Source organism: Arachis hypogaea, chromosome 14 (assembly GCF_003086295.3).
Source record: "Arachis hypogaea cultivar Tifrunner chromosome 14, arahy.Tifrunner.gnm2.J5K5, whole genome shotgun sequence".
NCBI lineage: Eukaryota > Viridiplantae > Streptophyta > Magnoliopsida > Fabales > Fabaceae > Arachis > Arachis hypogaea.
Window position 1 is genome coordinate 1109994 of NC_092049.1, and position 23156 is coordinate 1133149.

General features: G+C 30.7%; 1 protein-coding gene across 19 annotated transcripts in view; it reads right to left on the minus strand.

Moving 5' to 3' along the window:
- Positions 1-8311: 8311 nt before the first annotated feature.
- LOC112740841 (serine carboxypeptidase-like 13) overlaps positions 8312-23156 on the minus strand; it is a 30359-nt gene continuing 15514 nt past the window's right edge. For 3 of the 19 annotated variants that reach the window (XM_025789494.2, XM_072213528.1, XM_025789498.3), the window contains 11 exons: positions 23026-23128; positions 22882-22919; positions 22233-22334; positions 21920-22006; positions 21049-21180; positions 20461-20532; positions 18887-19005; positions 18054-18167; positions 16561-16618; positions 16334-16392; positions 14096-14243 (listed from right to left, as the gene is read on the minus strand). In XM_025789494.2, the coding sequence (XP_025645279.2) occupies positions 14138-14243; positions 16334-16392; positions 16561-16618; positions 18054-18167; positions 18887-19005; positions 20461-20532; positions 21049-21180; positions 21920-22006; positions 22233-22334; positions 22882-22919; positions 23026-23128 (990 nt within the window). In that variant the 3' untranslated portion in view covers positions 14096-14137. Of the gene's footprint in view, positions 8977-11903; positions 14244-16156; positions 16393-16560; positions 16619-18053; positions 18168-18886; positions 19006-20460; positions 20533-21048; positions 21181-21919; positions 22007-22232; positions 22335-22881; positions 22920-23025; positions 23129-23156 lie in introns of those variants that run through there. The other 16 variants (XM_072213529.1, XM_072213527.1, XM_025789495.2 and 13 more) reach the window with 14 other exon arrangements.

The following is a 23156-nucleotide window of genomic DNA, read 5'->3' on the forward strand; positions in this document are numbered from 1 at the left end:
TACTCGTGTCCTCTACTGTTGGTGGGTCCCTAATCTCAAGTGGGACCCACAACTTTTGAAACAAGAAAAGAAAGAAATAAAGTGACTATTAGACACGGGAAGCACGAGACTAGGGGTGGCAATGGGTAGGGTAGAGTAGGGTTTGGATTCAACCCTAATCTTACCTGCAGGTTGAGATTCTTATATAAGCTCAACCCTACCTTATTCGCGGATTGAGAATATCCCAACCCTAACCCTATCCGCTCTTAACCTGCGGGTACCTGACCCTACTCGCGGGTTACAAAAAATATACAACATTATTATATAACTTGATGATAATTTAAAATATAACTGATTTTTATGTAAAAAAATATATTAAATTATCAATTAATGATTTTCTTTTAGTGGCTAAGGATCTTTTGCATTTAGTGAGAGGTTTTTGATTCAACATCCACTTAAAACATATTTTTATATAAGTATATAATATAAACATATATAGAGTGCGGGTTGGTCGGGTAGGGTTGAAGCTCAACCCGCACCCTATCCGACCCGCACGAGAACCCTACCCGCACCCTACCCTACCCGTTGCGGATCGGGTTGGCAACCCTACCCGAGAGAGAGAGAGAGAAGCACGCCAAAAAGCTGAAAGGGAGAGAAGGGTTTTCAGCGGCGTTGGAGAAGAAGAAATTGGGGGAAAAGGGCAAGCTATTTTTTATTCGATTGAACGGGTAAATTTGTTCCATTTCTTACGAAATTTTAGTATGTTATTTCTGGTATAGAGATGAACGTTAGGATATAACTTGCTAGTTGTATTGCTTTCTCTTTTGCCTAATTTGAGATACCCACTTAGTGGAGGGTTTATGTTGATTCCATCAGTTTTGATGATGTATTTTGTTGATTGTTGAGATATCCTAGTGTCACTAGGAAGACTGTTTGTGTACCCATTATTCTGATAGTGGACGATTTTACTGGAGTAGATCCCGTGGATTTTTTGTTCCTCTTTTGGGGGTTTTTCCACGTTAAAATTCTGGTGTCTGATTATTTAATTTCTGCCATTATATTTGTTGTTTGGAGTATCTTTGGTATGTCCATTTAATCGCACAGGTTGTGGAAAAATTATTTCTGGTGCTTCCGCTGTTAGACAGGTTCTTGTTTTAAACTTGTGTTGAGTTTTCCCAACTTCTACGTAAGGTGGCAATGGGATGAGTTTTTGCTCTATCCGACCCTGTTCTGTCCTATAATAACTCGCATCGAATTCGTCTCATTTCTATCCATAGGTAGTAAAAAATTAAATTCTAACCCGTCCTTGCGGGTACCCGCTTCGCTCCTACCTGCTCCTATCATTGTTAAAATTTAACAAATAAAATTAAATTTTAAAATTTATATAACCAACATTACATACATAATATAAATTAAAGTAAAAATTTAAATATGATATAATATTATTAATTATTTTACTAATTATTTTATATATATTACATATATGAGTTAAGTCTTAAAGTGGTCCATGAAATTACACTCGAGTCACAATGTAGTCTCTGAACTTAATAGTTACCTAATTTCATCTGTCGGGACCCACAGTCGTCCTTCTAGCAATTTTTGTCCACCTGACTCCACCGGAAAGCTAATCTGTACTCCTCTGTGATATGCTGGCAAAGAGAAAAGGACGAAGTATTGTTGTGGCGCATGAATGGAAGAAAACAACGTCGTTTCTCTCTCAAAACCTCACTCCTTCAACGTTTAACTAACGTATTACCTTCCACTCTCAAAACACAACACAAACAGAGTTGTTTTCTTCTCCCATACCCTCATCAATGGGGTTTGTGCGATTGTTGTAACTGCAGCGATTCGCGTTTAGTCTCTCTTGCACAGGTGTGGTCATCCATGAACGTCTTGATCTGCCAGAAATTATTCTCAGTATTATTAGAAGCATACACCAGCCAACCACAACTCTCATCCTTACACACAGCTCTCATTCTTACATTATCATTCTTCTTAAACCAAACTCTCCTACCCTTCTGAATACAATATTCACGCATAGCCTCTTTGAACTCCATCTTTGTAGTGAATGTCATTTCAACCTCAAGCGTAAGCTCTCCAAACCTTCTTCCTTCTCTGAGCACAGAAAAGACCTCATATGAATCAACCTCCTCCAACTCATCCTCAGAGTTCGGAGGAGTCTTCATTTCTTCGAAGAAGTCTCCACCTTCTGAATCGTTGCGGCCACAACAATCGCCCAAACGCCATTGATGAGGGTAGGGGAAAAGAAAACAGCTCTATTTGCGTTGTGTTTTGAGAGGGGGAGGCAATATGTTAATTTAACGTTGAGGGAGTGGGGTTTTGAAAGAGAAACGACGTCGTTTTCTTCCATTTATGCGCCACAACAATACTACATTGTTTCCTCTTTGCTAGCGTGTCACAAAGGAGTACAGATCAGCTTTTCGGTGGAGCCAGGTGGACGAAAATTACTAGAAGGACGACTTTGGGTCTCAGCGTACAACTTCAGAGATGAAATTGGGTAACTATTAAATTCAGGGACTACTTTGACACTCGAGTGTAACATCAAGGACCACTTTGAGGTTTAACTCAGTAAAAGTATATATACCGGGACGGGTTTAACCTAAACCCGACTCTTGTCCCGCCCCGCCCAAGAATCCGCTTCGTTAAAAATCCGTCCTGGTGCGAAGACGAGTAATTACCCGCCCCAAGCAGGTAGGGGCGAGGTGGGTACCCATAGATTCGGGTAGTGTTGCCACTCCTACCTGGACGGAATCATATGCAAAAATATATAAAAGAAATTAAATAATTTAAAAGAAATTGAAAACACACATAGTAGTTATTACAATAAAAGTTTTATAAAATTCATTAAATCCAATGGTTAATTTGATTTTAATATTGAAAATATTGAAATAATGAGTAATCATTTTACTTGCTTCATCTGAGACCATCTTGAAAATTGGTTGCGCAGAAGCTCTGAAAAAGTCCCTGGAAGCAATCCTCTTTAAACAGAATTATGGACTATATGGTGTGATTTGATTTTGGTAAGAGATTGGCAAGCTACTTAGATTATGTGTGAGACATATTCTAGTAAAACTTTTTTCTTAGTGAATAATTGGAAAACACCTGATTTCATGCGTATTTGGATTTAGTCAAAAAGGTGTCTGAACTAAAATTGCAGTAGGGTTGATATGTTAGGTTCAACTTGTTTCAAAGGGAGACAAATAAGCTACCAGATTGGCTAGCTAAACATAGAATCCTAGCAGCTATAGAGTCGATCGACTGGATTCTTCTAGCACCTTTCCTGTTGCTTTTGCTAGAGACTAACCTCTCTTAGAAGTTTTTATTTTTTTTTATTCTTTTTTTTCCCTTCTTTATTTGGCTTTTAGATTTTATATCACCAAAAAAAGAAGAATAAATATTCATCGATAATAATACATAGTTTGTAATTAAATTAAAATATTTACATTAGGATTTATTGTTCCAAAGACTTCTCTTGAAACAAGTAGTTGAATTTTCAAGCATTTTACCATGATTCATGAGTAAAACTTACAAGTTCTCTTATTCTTATGTTAAAACCGATTTTGAGTAAGTATGATCTAACATAAGATGAACTTTTCTTGAACCTTTTTCATTATCATGGCTAGGGATGACAATGGATATCTGTAGGAAAAATATCCCTTTCTCCTCTCCATATCCATTTATGAAAATACCCCCTCTTGTCCACTCCTTGTTATAAGTCCATGTTTAATTGTTTCTGCAGGAATGGCGGATACCTGCGGATATCTATGGATATTGCTTTAATTTTTTTTAAAAAAAAAAATTATATTAACACAAAATACATAACTAATAAGGTAACACAATCTAAAATTCCAAGCACATTTAACATAATTCAATACAAACATTAAATATTCAAGATGATAACTTATAACTTTAATATATAAATGAGGGTATTTTAGTAAATTTTTCTATCAATGTAGTTAATAAAACTCACCCTTCATAACTAGGATTTTTTCTCATTGATATAAAATATTTTCTGAGAGCTCATGTCAACAGCTATTCTAAATGTGTTTTGGTATTGAGATATTGTTGGAAGATAGTAGAATAGTAAACAACCTCCTTAGGTATGATATTGAGGCCTATAAACTTACTCTTTAATGAAATCTATAAATTTTTTATCATCTTATAACAATATAAGAGTGAAATATACATCCTTATAAGTATCATAGAATATTCGCATCCTCTTTGAGTATTCAAGAGGAGCCGTGTATAATAATTTTTAGAACTTCTTAAAGAAATATTGTTTAAAATCTCACTTCCAAGATATTTATAAAGTAACTACATACAGTACAAGAAAAATGATGAGAATCATTGGATTTATCGGCGGATTTACCAAAAAAATCCGCCGGTAATATGTTTACCATCAGGATCCATCGATAATTATTTACTGGTAGATTTTTTCGCTTGCCGCTAATTACCGTTGAAATATTTTTGTTGGTAATTTTACCGACGGATTTAATCGATGGTAAATCCGATGATAAACTTAATTTTTTTTTAAAAAAAATGTTTAAAACTTAATATATAACAACAAATTTCAGCAAATAAAAAGAATTTACAAACAAAACTAAAAAAATCCTAAGAAACCAAGACAAAGAATTTACAAGTTTCAGCAAGTAAACACAATTTACAAAAAGAATTCAATAAATAAAAATACTAAGGCTTGAAAATTTTAAAAATCATAATAAACAAGGAATCAAAACATAGAATGAATAAATCATCCTTAGACTCTATTGGAAGATGGAGCCACGGAGGCTTAGAGACTGAGAGAGATGGAGCATCACGGTCGGCACAACGACATGAATGACTATCTGATAGTCATCCAGAAAATAATTACCAGAAGTGATAGAGAGAGCAAGAGACACACTCAAGACTGTCTAAATAGTAAAAAGGGTTTAGTCAAACACAGTAGCAAGCATTCTATGTATAAAACTAATTGAATATAAGGGAAAAACATTAGGAAATGATAATCTTATTGAATAACTTACCATATCCTTAGGGTCATCCGGTTCTAAATGAAGCTTTGCCGGTAAACTTCGTGATTGGACATCGATAGTTGCCACCTGTGCAATTTTTCGTTTGATAGCCTGCTTTGTAGGTTCAGTACCTCGCTCAACTTAAGCATCGAAAGAAATTAATTGCTGAATATGTCATTTTCCATCTTCGCTACAAACAGCCTGAACTTTACTGCCAATAGGATAGTTATCTTGAGGATCATATCTGATATCCCACTCTAAAGAGTGAAATAACAGAAGCAGTTAATTATGAACATTTAGATTTACAGTTTCTCTGACAGTCAGAATAGCAAATAATATATACCACTTCATTATCCTTATCTTTTGACAAAGTAAAAGGTGTACTAGCATTTGGACCGACATTTAAATCACATATTTCATTATCTTGTTCAATTTCTCTAGTCTGGAGCAACCAACTTGTATTCATAATCAGCAAAAATAATTCGTAAACCAATTCAATAATTAACAAAATCAGCATATTTATAGTCAACAAACCCAATCCCTAACGTAAGTCTACAATAAAATTAGTAACAATAACATTTCAACATTTTAAGATCAACGTCTTCCATATTCTAATCAGATCCATCAATCAACAATCAATAAAAGTTCGCATTCTTTTCTTTTTTTTATTCGTTCACAATTTTATCAAAAGGGCTAGATGCAACTTTGTAGAACTGTCCATGGGAACAGATGTTGGTTTAGCACCCAACAAACCATAATCTTCCAATAAATCAACGCGGTACTTTCTTTGAGATAAAGAAATTTCTTGAGCAGAATGAGCAACTTCAATACCTAAAAAATATTTAAGAATACGCAAATATTTGATTTTGAAATGCTTATTTAAAATAGATTTAATGGTAGCCATCTCAAAAATAGAATTTTCAGTGAGAACAATATCATCAACATACACTAATAAGACAGACACTTCAGCACCAATAAATTTGACGAAATCAGAGAGAGTCTGCTGGTACCACAAAAAATAAAAAATTTGGATAATTTTTCATACCATTGTCGCAAACCATACAGTGATTTCAGTAGTTTACAACATTAATTTAGGTGACTAGAACGGATTCCAATAGGCAAGGTCATGTATACATCTTCAGATAAATCTCTGTGCAAAAATGCATTGTTAACATCTAGTTGATGGATAGGCTATACCTCTTCATGGAAGCCAGAACTAATACAAGTCGAATGGTAGCTGGTTTCGCTATAGCTAAAAAAAGTCTCCAAGAAATTCACTCCTTCTGTTTGAGTGAATCTTTTTGCTACGAGACGAGCCTTACAGCGTTCCACAGATTAATCAGGGCGATGCTTAATCCGATATACCTATCTACAGCCAATGGATTTTACACCAGGAGGACAATCCATAACAGACCAAGTTTGGTTCAAATTCAATAAGAATATTTATTGGCGTCCTGAAAAGACTTTTGCTCAATTTCAGAATGCAAGGATAAAATAAATTTCTGATGAGAAGAAAAAAGAGAGGTCAACGACAGAATTTAGGAAATAGGATACCTACAAGTTGAAGATGGTGGAGTTGGAGTAGCGAGAGAGAGCCGCATATATAGTCAGCGAGATGGTTTTGAAGGATGTCTTTGACGGAGGCTGTGACAGATGGTAGGAGGAATAGTTGAAGACAGTGTAGGAGAGATTATGTATGATTGGGAAGCAGGAGACATGGTCAAGGATTGTGAAGGAGGGGAAGAGATGAACTTAGATGTATTAGGTTAATGATGAAGTATGGATGGGTCAATGGGTAATCGTTCAGGCCTAATGGGAAGGAAAATGGGTTTTTCAGTTGATGTTTCATGAAATTGTTTTGTTTTAGACATGTGTGGATTTAGTACATTTAAAAGTGATTTAGTAATAATGGCAAAAGGAGTTACCATTTCAAAGAAATCAATGTTTCTGAAAATTTCAAATTTTTTATTTTTCAAAGTGTAAACAATGTACCATTTAATTCCATTTTTAAAATTAAGAAAAACAGCTTTCTTTGTCCTTAGATCAAATTTAGAACGATTAGCCATAAGAGTTGATAGATAGCATAAGCAACTAAAAATCTTTATCTCATTGTAGTTAGGAGATTTATTAAATAAAATTTTAAAAGGAGTTTTAAAATTATTTATAGAAGAAGGGACTCGGTTAATTAGATAAACTGCATTATTGATAGCGTAAGACCAAAATAATAGAGGTAATTTAGATTGGAACATAAGAGCACGAGCGACATTTTAAATAATGTTGGTACTTAGGTTCCAATCATCTTCAAATTGTTGTCCAGTAAGAAACAAGAAGAGTGTAAAAAAGTGAGTTGGCAATTGATCATGGAAGTTATTTTTGAAATAGAAATAATATTAAAATTAAAGTAGGATTGGTAAAGAACATCATGAAAAGTTAATGAAGTTGAAAATTTAACAACACCTTTAAAAAAAGAAGTAACTTTAGAACTATTAGGCAAATGAACAGTAACTGGATTAATTTTATAAAAATATATGAACTAAGATAAATTTGAGGTAATATGATCCGTGGCACCAGAATCAATGATCCAAGTGCTTGTAAATTTATTTTGTGCATTAAAATTATTTAAAATAGAATAAGTGTGGAATGAGCACCAATAATGGGTACCCAAAGTTGAGTTAGGAAGAAGCCCAATTTGGTTGGAGGGTAACCAACGGTTTTTTGACGGTTTAGAATTCACAGATAAGTTCTCGTTGAAAGTATAGCTTCTAAACCAACAAGGGATCCTTTCGTACAAAAGTTTGGTTGTTACAAGTAACAAACCCCTAGTAAAATTGATAACCGAAGTATTTAAACCTCGGGTCGTCTCTCAAGGAATTGCAAGGAAGTGTTCTTAAAATTGGTTATGTAAAGGTATATTTTGGGGTTTTTTTAAGATAAGAAGCAAGAATAGTAAATTGCAAAAGGAATAAACTAATAACTAGAAAAGCTATTGGCAAGGTATGAGAACTAGAAGTCCTATCCTAGCTATCCTTATCAATTGTGATGAGAATTTCCCGTTGCTCCCACTTAGTTAACCCTCAACAAATGAAGGAAAGTCAAGTGGACTAATCAATTTGATTCCTCAAGTCCTAGTCAACTCCCAAGGAAAGACTAGCTTTAGAGGGATCCAAATCAATCAGCAACTTCCAACTATCAATCAACAAAGGCGTTTGATAACTCAAGTGTCATCAATTACTCAACCAAAGCCAAGAGGAGAAAATCTAACTTAAAACATCAATTAATAACAAATAATAGAAGAAGTAATAAATACGAAATACCTCAATTTGCATTAATAAGAGAAATCAATTCTAATATGGAGAGTTCATAGCCAAAATGAATAAGAAGAGAATCCACAAGAGGAATAGATAAACTAAAGTAATGGAATAAATAAAAAGTAGAAGAAAAACAAATTAAAGGAACATTGAACCTGGAATTGGGAAGAAACAAATCTAAAACTAAGAGAAATCCTAAATCCTCAAACCTAGAGAGAGGAGAGAGCCTCTCTCTCTAGAAAACTACATCTAAAACCTAAAATTGTGTGAATGAGAAGTCTCTCCTGATTCCTCCACTCTGCAGCCTCTAATCTGTGTTTTCTGGGCCGAAAACTGGGTCAAAAACATCCCAGAAATCACTGGGGGCGATTTCTGATACGTACATGTCGCGGCTCTGTCACGCATACGCGTCACCCACGCGTACGCGTCGCCTAACAGCAAGACAACTATGCCAAATTATATATCGTTACGAAGCCCCGGATGTTAGCTTTCCAGCGCAACTGGAACCGCCTCATTTGAACCTCTGTAGCTCAAGTTATGATCGATTGAATGCGAAGAGGTCAGGGCTGACAGCATTAGCAATTCCTTCAACTTCTTGTATTCCTTCTACTTTTGCATGCTTCCTTTCCATCCTCTAAGCCATTCCTGCCCTGTAATCTCTGAAAACACTTAACACATATATCAAGGCATCGAATGGTAATAAGAAAAGATTATAAATAGCAAAATCAAGGCCAAAGAAGCATGTTTTCAATCATAGTACAAAATCAGGAAGGAGAATGTAAAACCATGCATTTTGTATGAACAAGTGTATGAAAGACTGATAAAATTCACTCAATTGAGCACAAGATAAACTGTAAAATCGCAGATTATCAGAGGGTGAGAGACTTTTATCCTTACTATATAAAGATTGAGATTCTGCATTTTGTAGAAATGCTAGAAGGATGTTATGTTGGGTTGGAGTGAGACCCAAAGCCTGCTCTGTGTGTGTTCTCTGATGAGAGGGAACTGGTGGCATGAGAGAGATAGGAGGTCGTGTTGGCACAACAACGACAGCATTAACAGAGGCAAAGGCACGGTCAAGGAATCGTGGTCTCCTTGGGTGACGCTAATGACCTGGAGGGTAGCTATGTTTGTTGTAAAAAAACATCCACGGTGTGCCCTCCTCGACCACAATAAGAGTAAACCTTTGAGGAATCGCCGCTGCCGCGTCCTGGGTTTGAAGAGGCATACCCACGACCATGGCCAAGAAGAGGATGACGAGTTTCTACTGCAGCAGCTATGGTTCGTTGATTGTCCGAAATTCCAAATGTGTTTTGAAGTTGACGTTCATGTTGAACGACAAGAGCGAAAACCCTAGTTACGGACGAAAGAGGATCAACAAGAAGAACTTGTAACCGGACTACAGAAAAACTCATCAAGACCTTTAAGAAATCGAATGATGAAATATTGTGAGCGATGTGTTTTGGCTGGACAGTTACAGAAGGGAAGAAGATGTGAGTTATCAAGCTCTTTCCATAACGTCTTCAAAAAGGTATAAAATTCTGTTACTGACTGATTTTCTTATCATAAATTTCTTCTTGTAATTCTGCAATACGAAGAAGATCACTTTGAAAAAACTACTCTTTAAGGTCAGTCAACACAGAAGAGGCATTAAAAAAATAAACAACACTTTGGGTAATAGAGGGAGAGGGGGAATGAAATAGTTAAGACAACACCAGGTTATTGCAACGCTCCCATATTAGAAACAGAGGATCGTTATTGGAGATGATGGCCATAGAAAAATATTGACACCAAGAGTGATAGTTACTGCCAGTAAAATGTTGGATTTTCACTAGGATGAATATAAAAAGAACTAGTGGGATCTTGTGCTACGTTAGAAGATGATTCTACCATTAGAAAAGAAGAAGACAATGAGAACTGATTATTTGGGTTTGAAAATAGAGATGAAAAAATAAAAAATATGTATTGAAATTGTTGTTTACATGATAAAAAATCATGCTATTTACAAGAATATTTCAAACTAACCTCATAAATATTTATCTACCAACTATTTATCATTACTCTAACACAACTACTTATTATTGTCCTAATAAAAAGTAAAGAGGTTAACACAATAAAATAGAACAACAAAAGTATAAAAAGAAATAAACAACAAAGAATTAAAAAAAAAAAAAAAACTCAAACTATAGATATTTTTGGTATTGTCCTCAATAATTATTGGGATCAATATCATACTACTCTTTATAGCTCATAATTAATCTGTTAATAATTTCCGCTACTCCTATTTCTTGATTCCTGAATATTCTATTATTCATTTTTATCCATGTATTTTCGATGATAGCAAAAAAATCAATTAATTAACTATATTTTATGCTCTTTCTTTCTTACGGGCACTCCTGTACAGCTCTTTAAATATTGTTTAATTGTTCTTTATTTTAATTTTTCGGACGGCTCATTTTTGTTTTTCTCTTTTGTTTTGCTTAATTTTTTTTGCGCAATTACCTTATTTTGAGCTTGAAAAATGACTATAATATTTTTTTCTTTATTATATTGAACTGCTCCTGATTTTACCATTAAATTTCATACGAATCTATTTTTTGTCATAAAAAATAATTTGATGATTGGATGTTCTATATGAAAGTAATTTTTATTTATTAAATATATTTAAGAATGATAATTTAAAATTATTTTTTATTTATTATGTTAAAATATTTTTTAAAGTAAAAAATATTATTTAAAAAATACTTTTTTATTTTTTAATTTTTAATTTTTATTTAAAAAAATTTATCAAACATACTAAAATTTTGGAAAAAAATATTAAAAAATATCTTTTGTTACCACTTAATAGCATTCAAATACACACTTAGCCTCATAAAGTTTAAAATTCTAATTGGTTCGTGAAATTGAATTTAAGCCTTAATTTAATATTTAAAATTTTAATTTATTTAATTTAGATTTTTTATATTTTTTGATCGTATTTCTATCATAAAGTTATTAACAATATGTTAAGAAAGACTCACAGTTGTCATACTAGACTCCATAAAAACGAATTCATTTCTATTTTTTTTTTTTTTACTAAAGATATGAGACTCAAATTCGCAATCTCTTAATTGAGTATAAGGAGACTATACCATTTAAACTATTACTCATTGACAATTCATTTCGATTTTGACAATGAAATAGCTAAAAGATGATATCGTATGATGTGTTATTATATGGTAACGTTTTTTAAGACATTAATCACATCATCTTCTATTTCAAACAGTAACTCTTTTAATATTGTTCAAGTGAACATTTTTGGCATTTTAAAGTTAAAAAGATAAAATGATAATCTTATAATATTTAAGAATTTGAATACTAAAAAAATTATAGCATATTGGTTTTAGACATCATAAGACCAAAAATTCGTATAAAAAATAGAAGTACTAAAATGATGGGCTGATGGCACTCATAACGCTTAATAGACTAAACAAGGACATCAAAAAGTGCAATAGTTCTTTTGAAATTCATTGGAAAACATAAATTTGGTATTAAATTCGAAACTATTTAATTATATTTAAATTTGATTTGTTGGTAGAATTGTGTTTTTTTTTCAAAGATAATACTTTTATTGCAATCAAATAATTCAATTACAATACCCACACAAATAGGGATAAGCATATACAATAATAAAAATTTGGGAAACTCCCATAAACAACAATACCAAGCTAAACCATTAGGGATTTAAAACAAAAAGGACAAGATATTCTCTCCTCTTTAGTTTTAGTTGCTATGCCTCCCAAGTCGCCCAAATTCTTTCACAAATGTCAGAGCTTGAGACAGAATTTTCCCAACCTCAACACTGTAATTTTAAAAAATGTAATTTTAAAAAATGAGAGCGTTCCTGGATAACTAGATCTGCCATAGAAGGTAATTTACTTGATTGATTTTTTTTTAGTCTCTTCTTCTTCTCACCGCTTCCATCAACTGACACCACCACTCCCATGGTTCTATAGTCGGATCTCTGGGAATCACACTTGTTACTGGTGATTGATTCCAAACTTGCACAACTCCCGGACAAAAAATCAGAGCATGGAGGTGCGTTTCTGGCAGTGAAGAACATCGTGGGCATAAATTGGGGATCTGAGGTATCCTCTTATGAAGATTTGTCTTCACTGCTAGTCCTTCGTGAGCAAATTTCCATAGAACTGCCTTGATTTTTGGTTGACATCGAACCTCCCAGATGCTCCTCCATAGTTGTCTACTTTGAAATCTGACATGAAGACCTTCCATAGGCTTATGAAAAAATTTGTAAGCTACTTCATATCCCGTTCTAACATTGTACTGACCTGAAACATGCTTTATCCACCTGACTGAATCTTTACCTTCTTCAATGTCCATTTGGCAGATTTGTTGTGCTATATTAGGACTGAACTTACTATGAATGAGCTGTGTATTCCAACCCCCTATCTCATTGAATAGTTGTCTTAGCTAGATCAGATTTCCATCACTGCAGTCTTCTTCCTGTACTCGAAATGGAGGTAAGTTACCAAACCATGGATCTTCTTTGAATTTTACTATACCCTGTGTCGTGACTTTCCATTTGGTACCCTGTTTCAGTACTTTTCTGCCTTCCAATAAGCTCTGCCAAGGCCAAGATGGTCTCAGGCCTGGTTTTGCTCCTAAAAAAGAGGTAAGTCTAAAATATTTGCTTTTGAAGATTTTATAAAACAGAGAATTTGGTTTAGTCATTAGTCTCCATCCCTATTTTGCCAGCATCGCCAGATTAAACGTTTTGAGATCTTTAAACCCCATACCGCCTTCCTCTTTAATTCTGCTCATTGTATCCCAGCTGATCCATTGGAGTTTTTTTTATTCTGTTTTTGACCCCACTAGAATTGCATCATCATTTTGTGAATATCATCTAATAGTGATTCGGGCAGTTTGAAACAACTTAGAGTATAGATAGGTATAGCACACCCCACAGCTTTGATTAAGATTTCTCTTCCGCTTGCTGACAATAGTTGATGCTTCCAATCTTGTAGCTTCTTCGACACCTTATCCTTTACATAAGCAAATGTCTGACATTTAGATCTGTTAACAATAGATGGGAGCCCCAAATATTTGTCTTGTGCACCAATATTAGGGACTCTAAGAAAAGTAGCGATTTCTTCCTTAATAGCAAGAGGTGTATTCTTACTGAAAAATACTGCAGACTTACTGAAATTGATAATCTGACCGCTTAGGGAGCCATACTGCTGAATAATATTAATCAAATTAGCACAATTATGTGGAGTTGCTTTACAGAATAGTAAAGAGTCATCAGCGAATAAAAGGTGGTTGATGGATGGACATCTACTGTTCAACCGAAGCCCCTGAAATAGGTTATCCTATTCTCCTTTGTGGAGCAGAAATGATAGACCTTCTGCGCATAATAGAAAAAGGTAGGGTGAGAGGGGATCTCCTTGCCGGAGCCCTCTACTTGGTTTAAAGAAACCAATAGGAGAATTTTCCACAATAACAGAATAAGAAATAGTAGTGACACATTCCTTTACCCATTCTATCCACCTCTGACAAAAACCAAGTTTTTCCATTACGAACCACACAAAACTCCATTCCACTCGATCATAGGCTTTGCTCATATCCACCTTTAGAGCTAAATCAGTGCCCCCAAATGATTTATTCTTTAAGAAATGCATGCATTCATGAGCCACAAGAATATTATCACTAATAAATAAATGCACTCCGATTGTCACTAATTATTTTATTCATAAGAGGCTGCAAGGGATGGATAAGTACCTTGGAAATAATTTTATAAAATAAGGTGCTTAGGCTGATGGATCAGATCTGCGACATATTTTCTGCATTTGGAGTCTTTGGAATTAGACAAATTTGATGGTTGAAGCTCTTTAGTATTCTTCCTCCACCAAAGAAGCTCTTAACTGTCCTGCATACATTCCCTCCGATGATTCTCCAATAAAATTAAAAAAATTTTGCCGTAAATCCATCATCTCCCGGGGCAGCCCCCGGGTTAATAGATTTTATTTGTTTAGTAACATTTTTGGTGTTTAATATTTAAATTAAATTTAATCTCATTTTTAAAGATTAAATTTGACTTAAATTGATTATCATATCTTTAGGTATTTAATATTTAAATAAATATGATCTAATCAAATAAGATCATATTGATTTAAAATAGTTAGAGTTAATTTTAGAGTAATATTTTTTATTTAATTTTAGATTTTTTTATTTTATTTTAAAAAAATTTAGCCCACTTTTAGACTGATTAATTAGGGATCTATTAAACAAGTTTGTAAGGTATTTTATACATTCTTTTATGAATAAATTTTATGAGTGCTATTATGCACATTTTTCAATATGTATTCAAATGATGGGAGTAATTTACTTTACTTGTTACATGAAGAAATTTGAAGAATACAATCTAAGGTAATTTTTAGTGTTAATTCTTTCAATTTCTGCTCTTTAATCTTAGTTGTCAAAAACAGGTTCTTTGAAAGTCTAGTAACAAAAATTCTTTCGGTGATCTAGATGGCAAAGAACAGATTTCTTAGAAGTTTAATAAAAAAAATTTTATCTATTTTTTTCGTTGTATCTTTTCATCTCTTTTTCTTCTATTTTTTCTTATCATTTGATATCAGTTACAAGTCGTAAATAAATTCTTATTTATCTACGCGTGTTAGGGTTTTTGTCTAATTCCTTTGTTTTATCTTTTCTTTCTATAGTTTTACTTTACTATATTTATAAAAATAAAATCTTTTTTTTATATGAATACAACAGTATAAAGTATAGCTTTATCAAGAAGTTGGGTTATAAGATAGTTTGATTTCAGCAATGCCATCTTGAATGGAGATTTACATCAAATTATATATATGTTTCAGCCAATTGACTTTGAGGTAAGACTTATTCACATGCATGCAAGTTTAATAAATCTCTCTATGACTTGAAACAAGCACCTAGAGAATGGTTCAATAAGTTGAGTATGGCTCTACATTCTTTTAGTTTTGTTAATACAAAATGTGATACTTCCTTATTTATTAAGAAACAAATAGATTATGTTATCTACATATTGTGTTATGTGGATGATATTATCATCATTGAAAATAATTCTATATATATTAATATGATAAAGAAATTTGATATTTTTTTTTCTACATGTATCTTGTTTCTTGAGAGAGCCAAATAGGTGTAAATCTATTTCTTTTGATGAAACAAACAAGAAAAAAATCCTATACTTTATTCAAATATAAAAAATCCTATACTTTATTCAAATATAAAAATCCTATACAGCTTTTGATGAGCCAAATAGATTATTGTAATTTTCTCCATATTTCTCCAAATTAAATTGAAAAATCCTATACTTTATTCAAATATAAAAATTTATAAATTGTTTAGTTGATAAAGCGATCAAAATCTCCGTAATAAAAACATCAGGAGTCCAAGAGGAGTGATAGAGGATCAGCATGTTTTGTGGTTCGTAGAAAATTAGTTAATGTTGACTTAAATGTAAGATAAATTAAATATAAGAAAAAAATAGACTCTAACATTTGTGATAAAGTAGTCTAAACTTTGTTTTGTTGATTTCCAAAATTTATTTGAATTTTGATTTTATATATGATAAACTTGAGAAATTATGTTAACAGAGTTAAATTCATAGAAAATATTTGCACTTAATAAAATTTTAATATTCATTTTATATTAAAAAATTGAAAGCATAACCTTCTTTTATTTATTTATTTATTTATTTATTTATTTATTTATTATTATTATTATTATTATTATTATTATTATTATTATTATTATTATTATTATCTCATAAGAACATTGTCATGTAAATAGCAATTCTCCTTGAAATTGGTATTTGACTTGCATATTATGAATCAACTACTATAAGAGATATTTGAATAGGTGTCACAATTGATTGAAATACAACAATCAAGTTTTTCCTCTTATTAAATTATTTGATTTGAATAATGGAAGCATATATAATCTTATTATATAAGAGAATATGAAAACCACCTCTTTATCATATGGTAAACTTCCTTGGGTTTAAATGTCTGGGCTACATGTCCAGCACCCTGCATTTTTATTACAATAATAAATACATGCATCTAGTGAAGTAAATTCAAATATATTTAAAAATATTTATTTTGTAAATAAATTATGTTTACAAAAATGTATAAATACTAATTATATAGTTGCAAATGCAAATTCATTATTAAACTGACAAATTAAATGCAACTTACCTTTACTGACACATATGTTAAGTAATGGTCTTCTTTCATTTTGTAAATTTCCGTGAATCTGTGTAAACATTAATAAAAAATTATTAAAAGAAAAGTATGCAAACTCTATAATTTCAATCAAAATTAGTTCTTGAATCCTAATAAGGGCAAACTAATTTTGAGAAAGTATACAATAATGCAACAAAACTATTGTTAGAATTTGCATCTATATATTAATTTAAAAGAAAAGATAAAAAAAAAAGTGCTACCCTAATATATATGATGAGTATGTAAGGCGTAAAATTGGGTCCTATGACTCAATTAAAATTTATTTTATTAGGACTAGAATTTATTATAAATAGAGTAATAGTGATAGAATTAAAAAGTATGAATTTTGTTTATTATTTTTTTACGGTATTTTTTAATTTGAGGTGTTAAGGAACTCTATTTAAAAGTTTGTTGTTGGCCAATAAATTACTTTATATACAAAACGGAATTCAAACCCGATATTTACTTAAACAGAATAGTAAATTAACTATTACACCAATCCAATTTAATTAAAAAAATATGAAATTAGTAATTCATATATTCTTTTTGGAGAATTCCATTAATAGAAGGTGAATGATATTCTATCCTCTCTAAAGTAACATGTAAGTTACCTTATCTGATGTGTCATATTTTAATTGGGTGTTTATTTTAACCTGAATTACCTTAGCCACTCGTCGCGCCTCCCAAGCATCACCGTCTCATTGGTGTTTCGTTTTCTTTTCCCAAATCATTCTTCTAGAAAAGGTACTCAAACTCTCTCTAATTATGTTTACTCCTCCTCACTCTTTCGTCGTTGTCATTACGTCTCCCAAGTATCACCGTCTTATTGGGTGTCTTATTTTTTCTTTCCAAATCATTCTTCCAGAAGAGGTACTCTAACTCTCTCTAATAAACGTTTACTCCTCCCCATTGTACTCCTTCATGGTAGTCGTTACGCCTTCCAAGCATCACTATCTCATTAGGTGTCTTGTTTTTCCAAATCATTCTTCTAGAAAAGGTACTCTAACTCTCTCTAATTGCGTTTACTCCTCTCCACTCCTTTGTCGTTTATGCCTCCTAAGTATCACTGTCTTATTGAGTGTTTCATTTTCTTCTTCTGTCAAGCCGTCATCGTCTTCCAAGATATTATTAACTCTTATGAGATTAAAGTAATTCAGGTTAAAATAAATACCCAATTAAAATATGACACATCAAAAAAGATAGCTTACAAGTTACTTTAGAGATGATAGGATAGCATTCACCTTAATAGAATCATCTTTATCTTTTATCTCTTCCCCTTAACTCTTCATTCCTTAATTTTCTCTTATTATTCTTTATTTCTGTCTAATACTATTAATTTCTCTCTACTCTAAATTCTTCGTCCTTATTCATATAGAAATGAGGAGCTCAACCTATCTGTGAAGCATTTAGCATTATATTTTACCAATTAATATAAAAAAGTTAAAGAAAACTTTAATATATGTTACCCGGCCACTTGACCATCAACAAACCATGCACGCCACTTGTCATATATGCTAAGCTTTAATGACTTTATCCAATTTTGTGTAGCTATGTGTGGTATTGACATATCAAGATCAGAACTGCAATTATATAAAACAACACAAATTAAAGTTTCTCGTTAAAAAAAAAATACAAAATATAGCTACTAAAATTAGCAACAATATATTTATGTATAAATATATATAGTTTAATTTATATTTAGTGTATATTTATATTCAATATATATTTTATGGGAGTCACTCAAATAAAAATGTTTAAAATATTTTTTTAAAGATATTTTTTAGTAATTTAAATTCAATACATATAATCAATTAAACCGTATTATTTTCGTTAAAATTAGATCAGATAAATTGATTTGGTCGAAAAATTGATAAATTAAATATTAAACCGGTCTAAATTAATATTCTTTTTTATAAAAAATGACTAAAATACTCCTATAACAACACAAAAAGAAGAGGAAGGTTAGGATTTAGGGTTCTCAAAATTATATAATAATAATAATAATAATAGTATTTTAGTAATTTTTTATAATAAAAATATTATAGTTATTTTTTATAAAAATATTAATTTAGACTGATTTAAGATGTAATTTATTAATTTTTTAGTTAAATTAATTTATTTGATCTAATTTGAATAAAAATAACACGATTTAATAATTATATGTATTAAATTTTAATTATTAAAAAATATTTTAAAAAAAATATTTTAAAAATTTTTATTTAAATAATTTTTATTTTTATATTAATAACTAATTTTGATATACACGTAATATAGTCGATTAATAACGTAGGAAGTTAACCAGTAAACTAGAGCTTGGATATTGGCCTTGGTCAAATTTTGATAATATCCTGCAACGCTGAGTAGAGTCACGTTATATGCCAAAGTCTTGTTGCATCTCAAGAACTCTCCCTTTGTTCCCTATTTACATCCCAATATTAATGGAATTAATTCTCAGTCAACTGATTATTAATTAATATATTAAAATCATATACATCCATCAAGATAGCTTTTTTAATAACCTGTACAATAGTAAGAGAACATAAAGTAATTAATTAATATCTATAAAATATGAATATTTTATTGAGTTATCATGAACAAATATATTTAAATACGCAGATCAATAAATCTGTATATTCATATCTATATCAATATCTATGTATCATAGATAAATATGGATAAACATAAAATACATGATATGATAGAATACAAATGTCTTTAGTTATGCTAAGTAAAAACAAAGACAGACATAATAAATCTGAGATATAATACTGTCTCAGCAAATGTATCTCAACAGAAAATTAATTCCGATATTTTACGGCGGTTGTTGGATCTATTTTTTTGTGGTTTTTAATCGCCGCCAAATATATTGCGACGGTTAAACCAAACGCTAAAAGATAGACTGTAGGTAAACAATTAACGGCGATTTTAACTAACCGGTGGAATAACTGCCGTTAAATGGCAAAGAGCTGAAAACGACGTTTGTTTAAACCGCCGCTAAATACTAAAAAATATACAATATGATCATTTTGCGGCGATTTAAAATCGCTGCCAAAACCGCCGCCAAATTCAAGATTTCCATTAAAATTTTAGTTTTCTTTTTTTATTATTATTTTTCCTCTTTTAAAATAGTATGTTTATTCAACTTTAATTTATTAGTTATCGATTAATTTAAAGAACTTCCAACCAAATAAAACAACTAAATAACATAACAAACCAAATTATATATATGCAAACATAACATATAAAGAGATTGTCATAAGTGAAAGATTCAATATAAAGTAAAATTTGATAATTAGAAGAAAATAAACATAAAGAACTAAACCAACTTAAATTCAATAGTCTCTAATAACATTGATTGAAAGTCATTTTTTTATAATTTTATTAAATTTTTAATTAGATTTTTATATATTTTTAATTATATTTTTATATTATTTTTAATTTTGTAATTAATTTTTTTAATATAAAAAATGTTAGAATTAACTGAATAGTTTTTTACAAATTAAAAATATTTATAATTAACTGAATATTTTTCTACAAACTAAAAATAATATAAAAATCTAATTAAAAAAAATATATAAAAATTTAATTATAAATTTAATAAAACTATAGAACAAACAGAATAATTAAACTAAGGAAAGTTTAGGGGACCAACAACTTTTGTGTTTTCTGGCCAACACTTAACCATCAAAATAAAAGTGAGTAATCTCCCACCATTAGATGTAATCTCACACCATTAAAAACACTATTGATGGTCAATTGATGGTTACAAAATACCAAAATGACTGAACCCTAGCATTCATCATTAAACTAAAATACAATAACATCTCGAACTAATTATCCTATCAAATCATTCAAAGTATGTAGCATTATTACCTCTCTAATGTACAGGGCTTTCCTCACACTTTCATCATTTGCCCATGTGTTCACAAGAATGTGAGAATAACTCTAAAATAGACGGTTAGCATAATCAAGTTAGGTCTAATGTTAATTTTCTCTTAATTCTGTATTCCAATATAAATGGATGATGAGAATGAATTTATTAGGAAAATATATATATATATATATCAGGCATTCATTTAAAAAATAAAATAAAATGGAAGCGTTCTTTTTAAAATTTTGAATTAATTAAACATTATAAGGAGCAAAATGTTTCATGATAATTCGTTGTGTTAATATTAAGATGAAAATTCAGGTGCAGTCGACTTCACATGAAGTTGATAGCCGAGAACTGTTCGATAAAAATTTAGTCAAATCAGTCAAATTATTTAACGACTTTCAACTATCAACTTCACGTGAAGCCGACTGGACCCGAGTTTCCACCAAATATTAATATCTCATACATACTCTTTCCAAAAGTAGCTTTAAATAGTAAATAACTATCTCTTTAGTCCTTATTATTAACCTACATATATATAAACAAGTTGATATGTAAAGACAAATAATAAAGTGAATGTACTTAACTCTACACCAAAATTCTGAACGATGTTGAAGTGAGGATTGTAAAATTCCATGATTCACACCAGGTGTCGTTTCACACAAAGGTTCCAAAATTTGTTGTGGATTTATGTAACGAACTAACTGCAAATCCATAAGCTACATCATTATTTTAATTATATCTTATATGTACTAGGACTTAATATTAATTGCGACACCCAAAAACTTACATACAGATAAAGTGGTAAATAATACTTTTTGTCTATAAACTTTTTGAAATATTTTAAATAGACCAAAAATAAGTCACCAAAAAAAAAAAAAAAAGACCAAAATGGAGTTAGAGCAATTCTTAAGAGAAGATTAATATAAAAATATGATACCTACTTAAATGAAGATGTTAAAAATATCTTCTTATAAAAATTTTTGTATTAAAAGTGTGTTTTGTTTATTTAGTCATACTTTAAAAAACAAATAATACTTTTACAACATATTAAAATTAATAATTTATTATTTAATAATAAAAAAATATTTTTATATATAGACAATTATAAAATTTTTATAGTAGTATCTACTATAAAAATATAACTTTAAAAAAATTAAAATTAAAAGAGACTAAAATAAAAATTAATGACATTTATATATTAAAATTTTTAATTTGGAAGAGGCCATTGTCCCACTTTCCCAACCCTAGTCTCCGTTCTGAAATAGATTAATAAATTAGATATTATTCGTAAAATTCATATAAGATACAGATTAAATATATAAGTTGCACAGATAATTTTTTCTCTTAATTATGGGAATAAAATTAAATAAAATATTACGAATAATTTTAAGTTTTTTTTTTTAATTTAAAGAAAAAAATATAATGTATGTACTCGTTGTTACATATCGTACTAACCTCGGAATAAGCTTCATAATCTGAAACACACTTTGTGTCTTCTGGATCAATATTTACATAATTACCACCACAATGTTCTTTTATCGACTGTATTTAAGAAAAAAAAGGAAAGAAACGTGATGAAGCCACAAAATCAGCAAATAAAGAAGTCATGAATTTAACGATAACGTTAAAAAGACAAAAAAAAATTATAACTTATTTTATTTAATATTTATAATTATTATAACAATTATAAATATTAAAAACGATAAATTGTGATTATTTTTTATTAATATATTTTGGTTATCAAATATTTGGGTGAATTTTAAATTACCTGATAGAGTGATTCTGGTATGAGAGACATCTGGTATGCATACAACACTTTCGTGTTCTCGCTCTCATATGCGTCCACCCCTGGGCTTGCAATCACATAACCCTGGTAAATTTTGTTGGACCAAAATCAAAATAAAAACTTATGAAAACTAAAATAAAAAAAAGAAAGACCAAAAGTGTATTTAAGTAAAAAATCAGAGTGAATATCTCATTTGATTCCTGACAATTATCTCGAAAGGATAACGAAATTTTTAAGAAAAAAAACATCCAATCTGGCTCTGATATATTTTTTTGGGATTGATTAACTCTTGTGCCAAAAAAACAATATTGATTTTTTTTTGTACAGGGGCCTCGTTGTCCTTTCGAGGTAATTGTCAGGAGCCGAATTAGAATTTTTTTTTGTCAAGGACCTCGTTGTCTTTTGAGGTAATTGTCAGGGGCTATTTTGAGTTTTTCTCAAAAAATTATATATACAGCTTTGAGTGAAAAATCTAGACAAAGAGTAAATTTTTTTACCAAAGATAAGAAACTCAAGCCCACAACTTCTTAATTGAATATGGAAAAATTATGCCATTTGAAGTATAACTCATTGGCAGACAAAGAATAAAATTAAATATGAAAAATGTGTTGAATTTATTGGAATATTGTACTTTGATATTAATGCGTGGTACACGACCTGCTACGTAACCTGCGAATTCAGAAAAATTGAAAAAATCAAACCGAGTTTCGGACCAAATTTATGCAATCAAATAAATTAAAATAGCTGCTCAAAATTTAGCATCCACCCTATTTACCATCATATAATTTTTGAACGAGAGGAGCAGTAGGATATCCTGAATACGAGCCACCACCAACGTAAAATGGATTTGAGTTGAACTTTGGATGATCAATAAACCACTGCATTAGAAATTGAAACCTATCATTT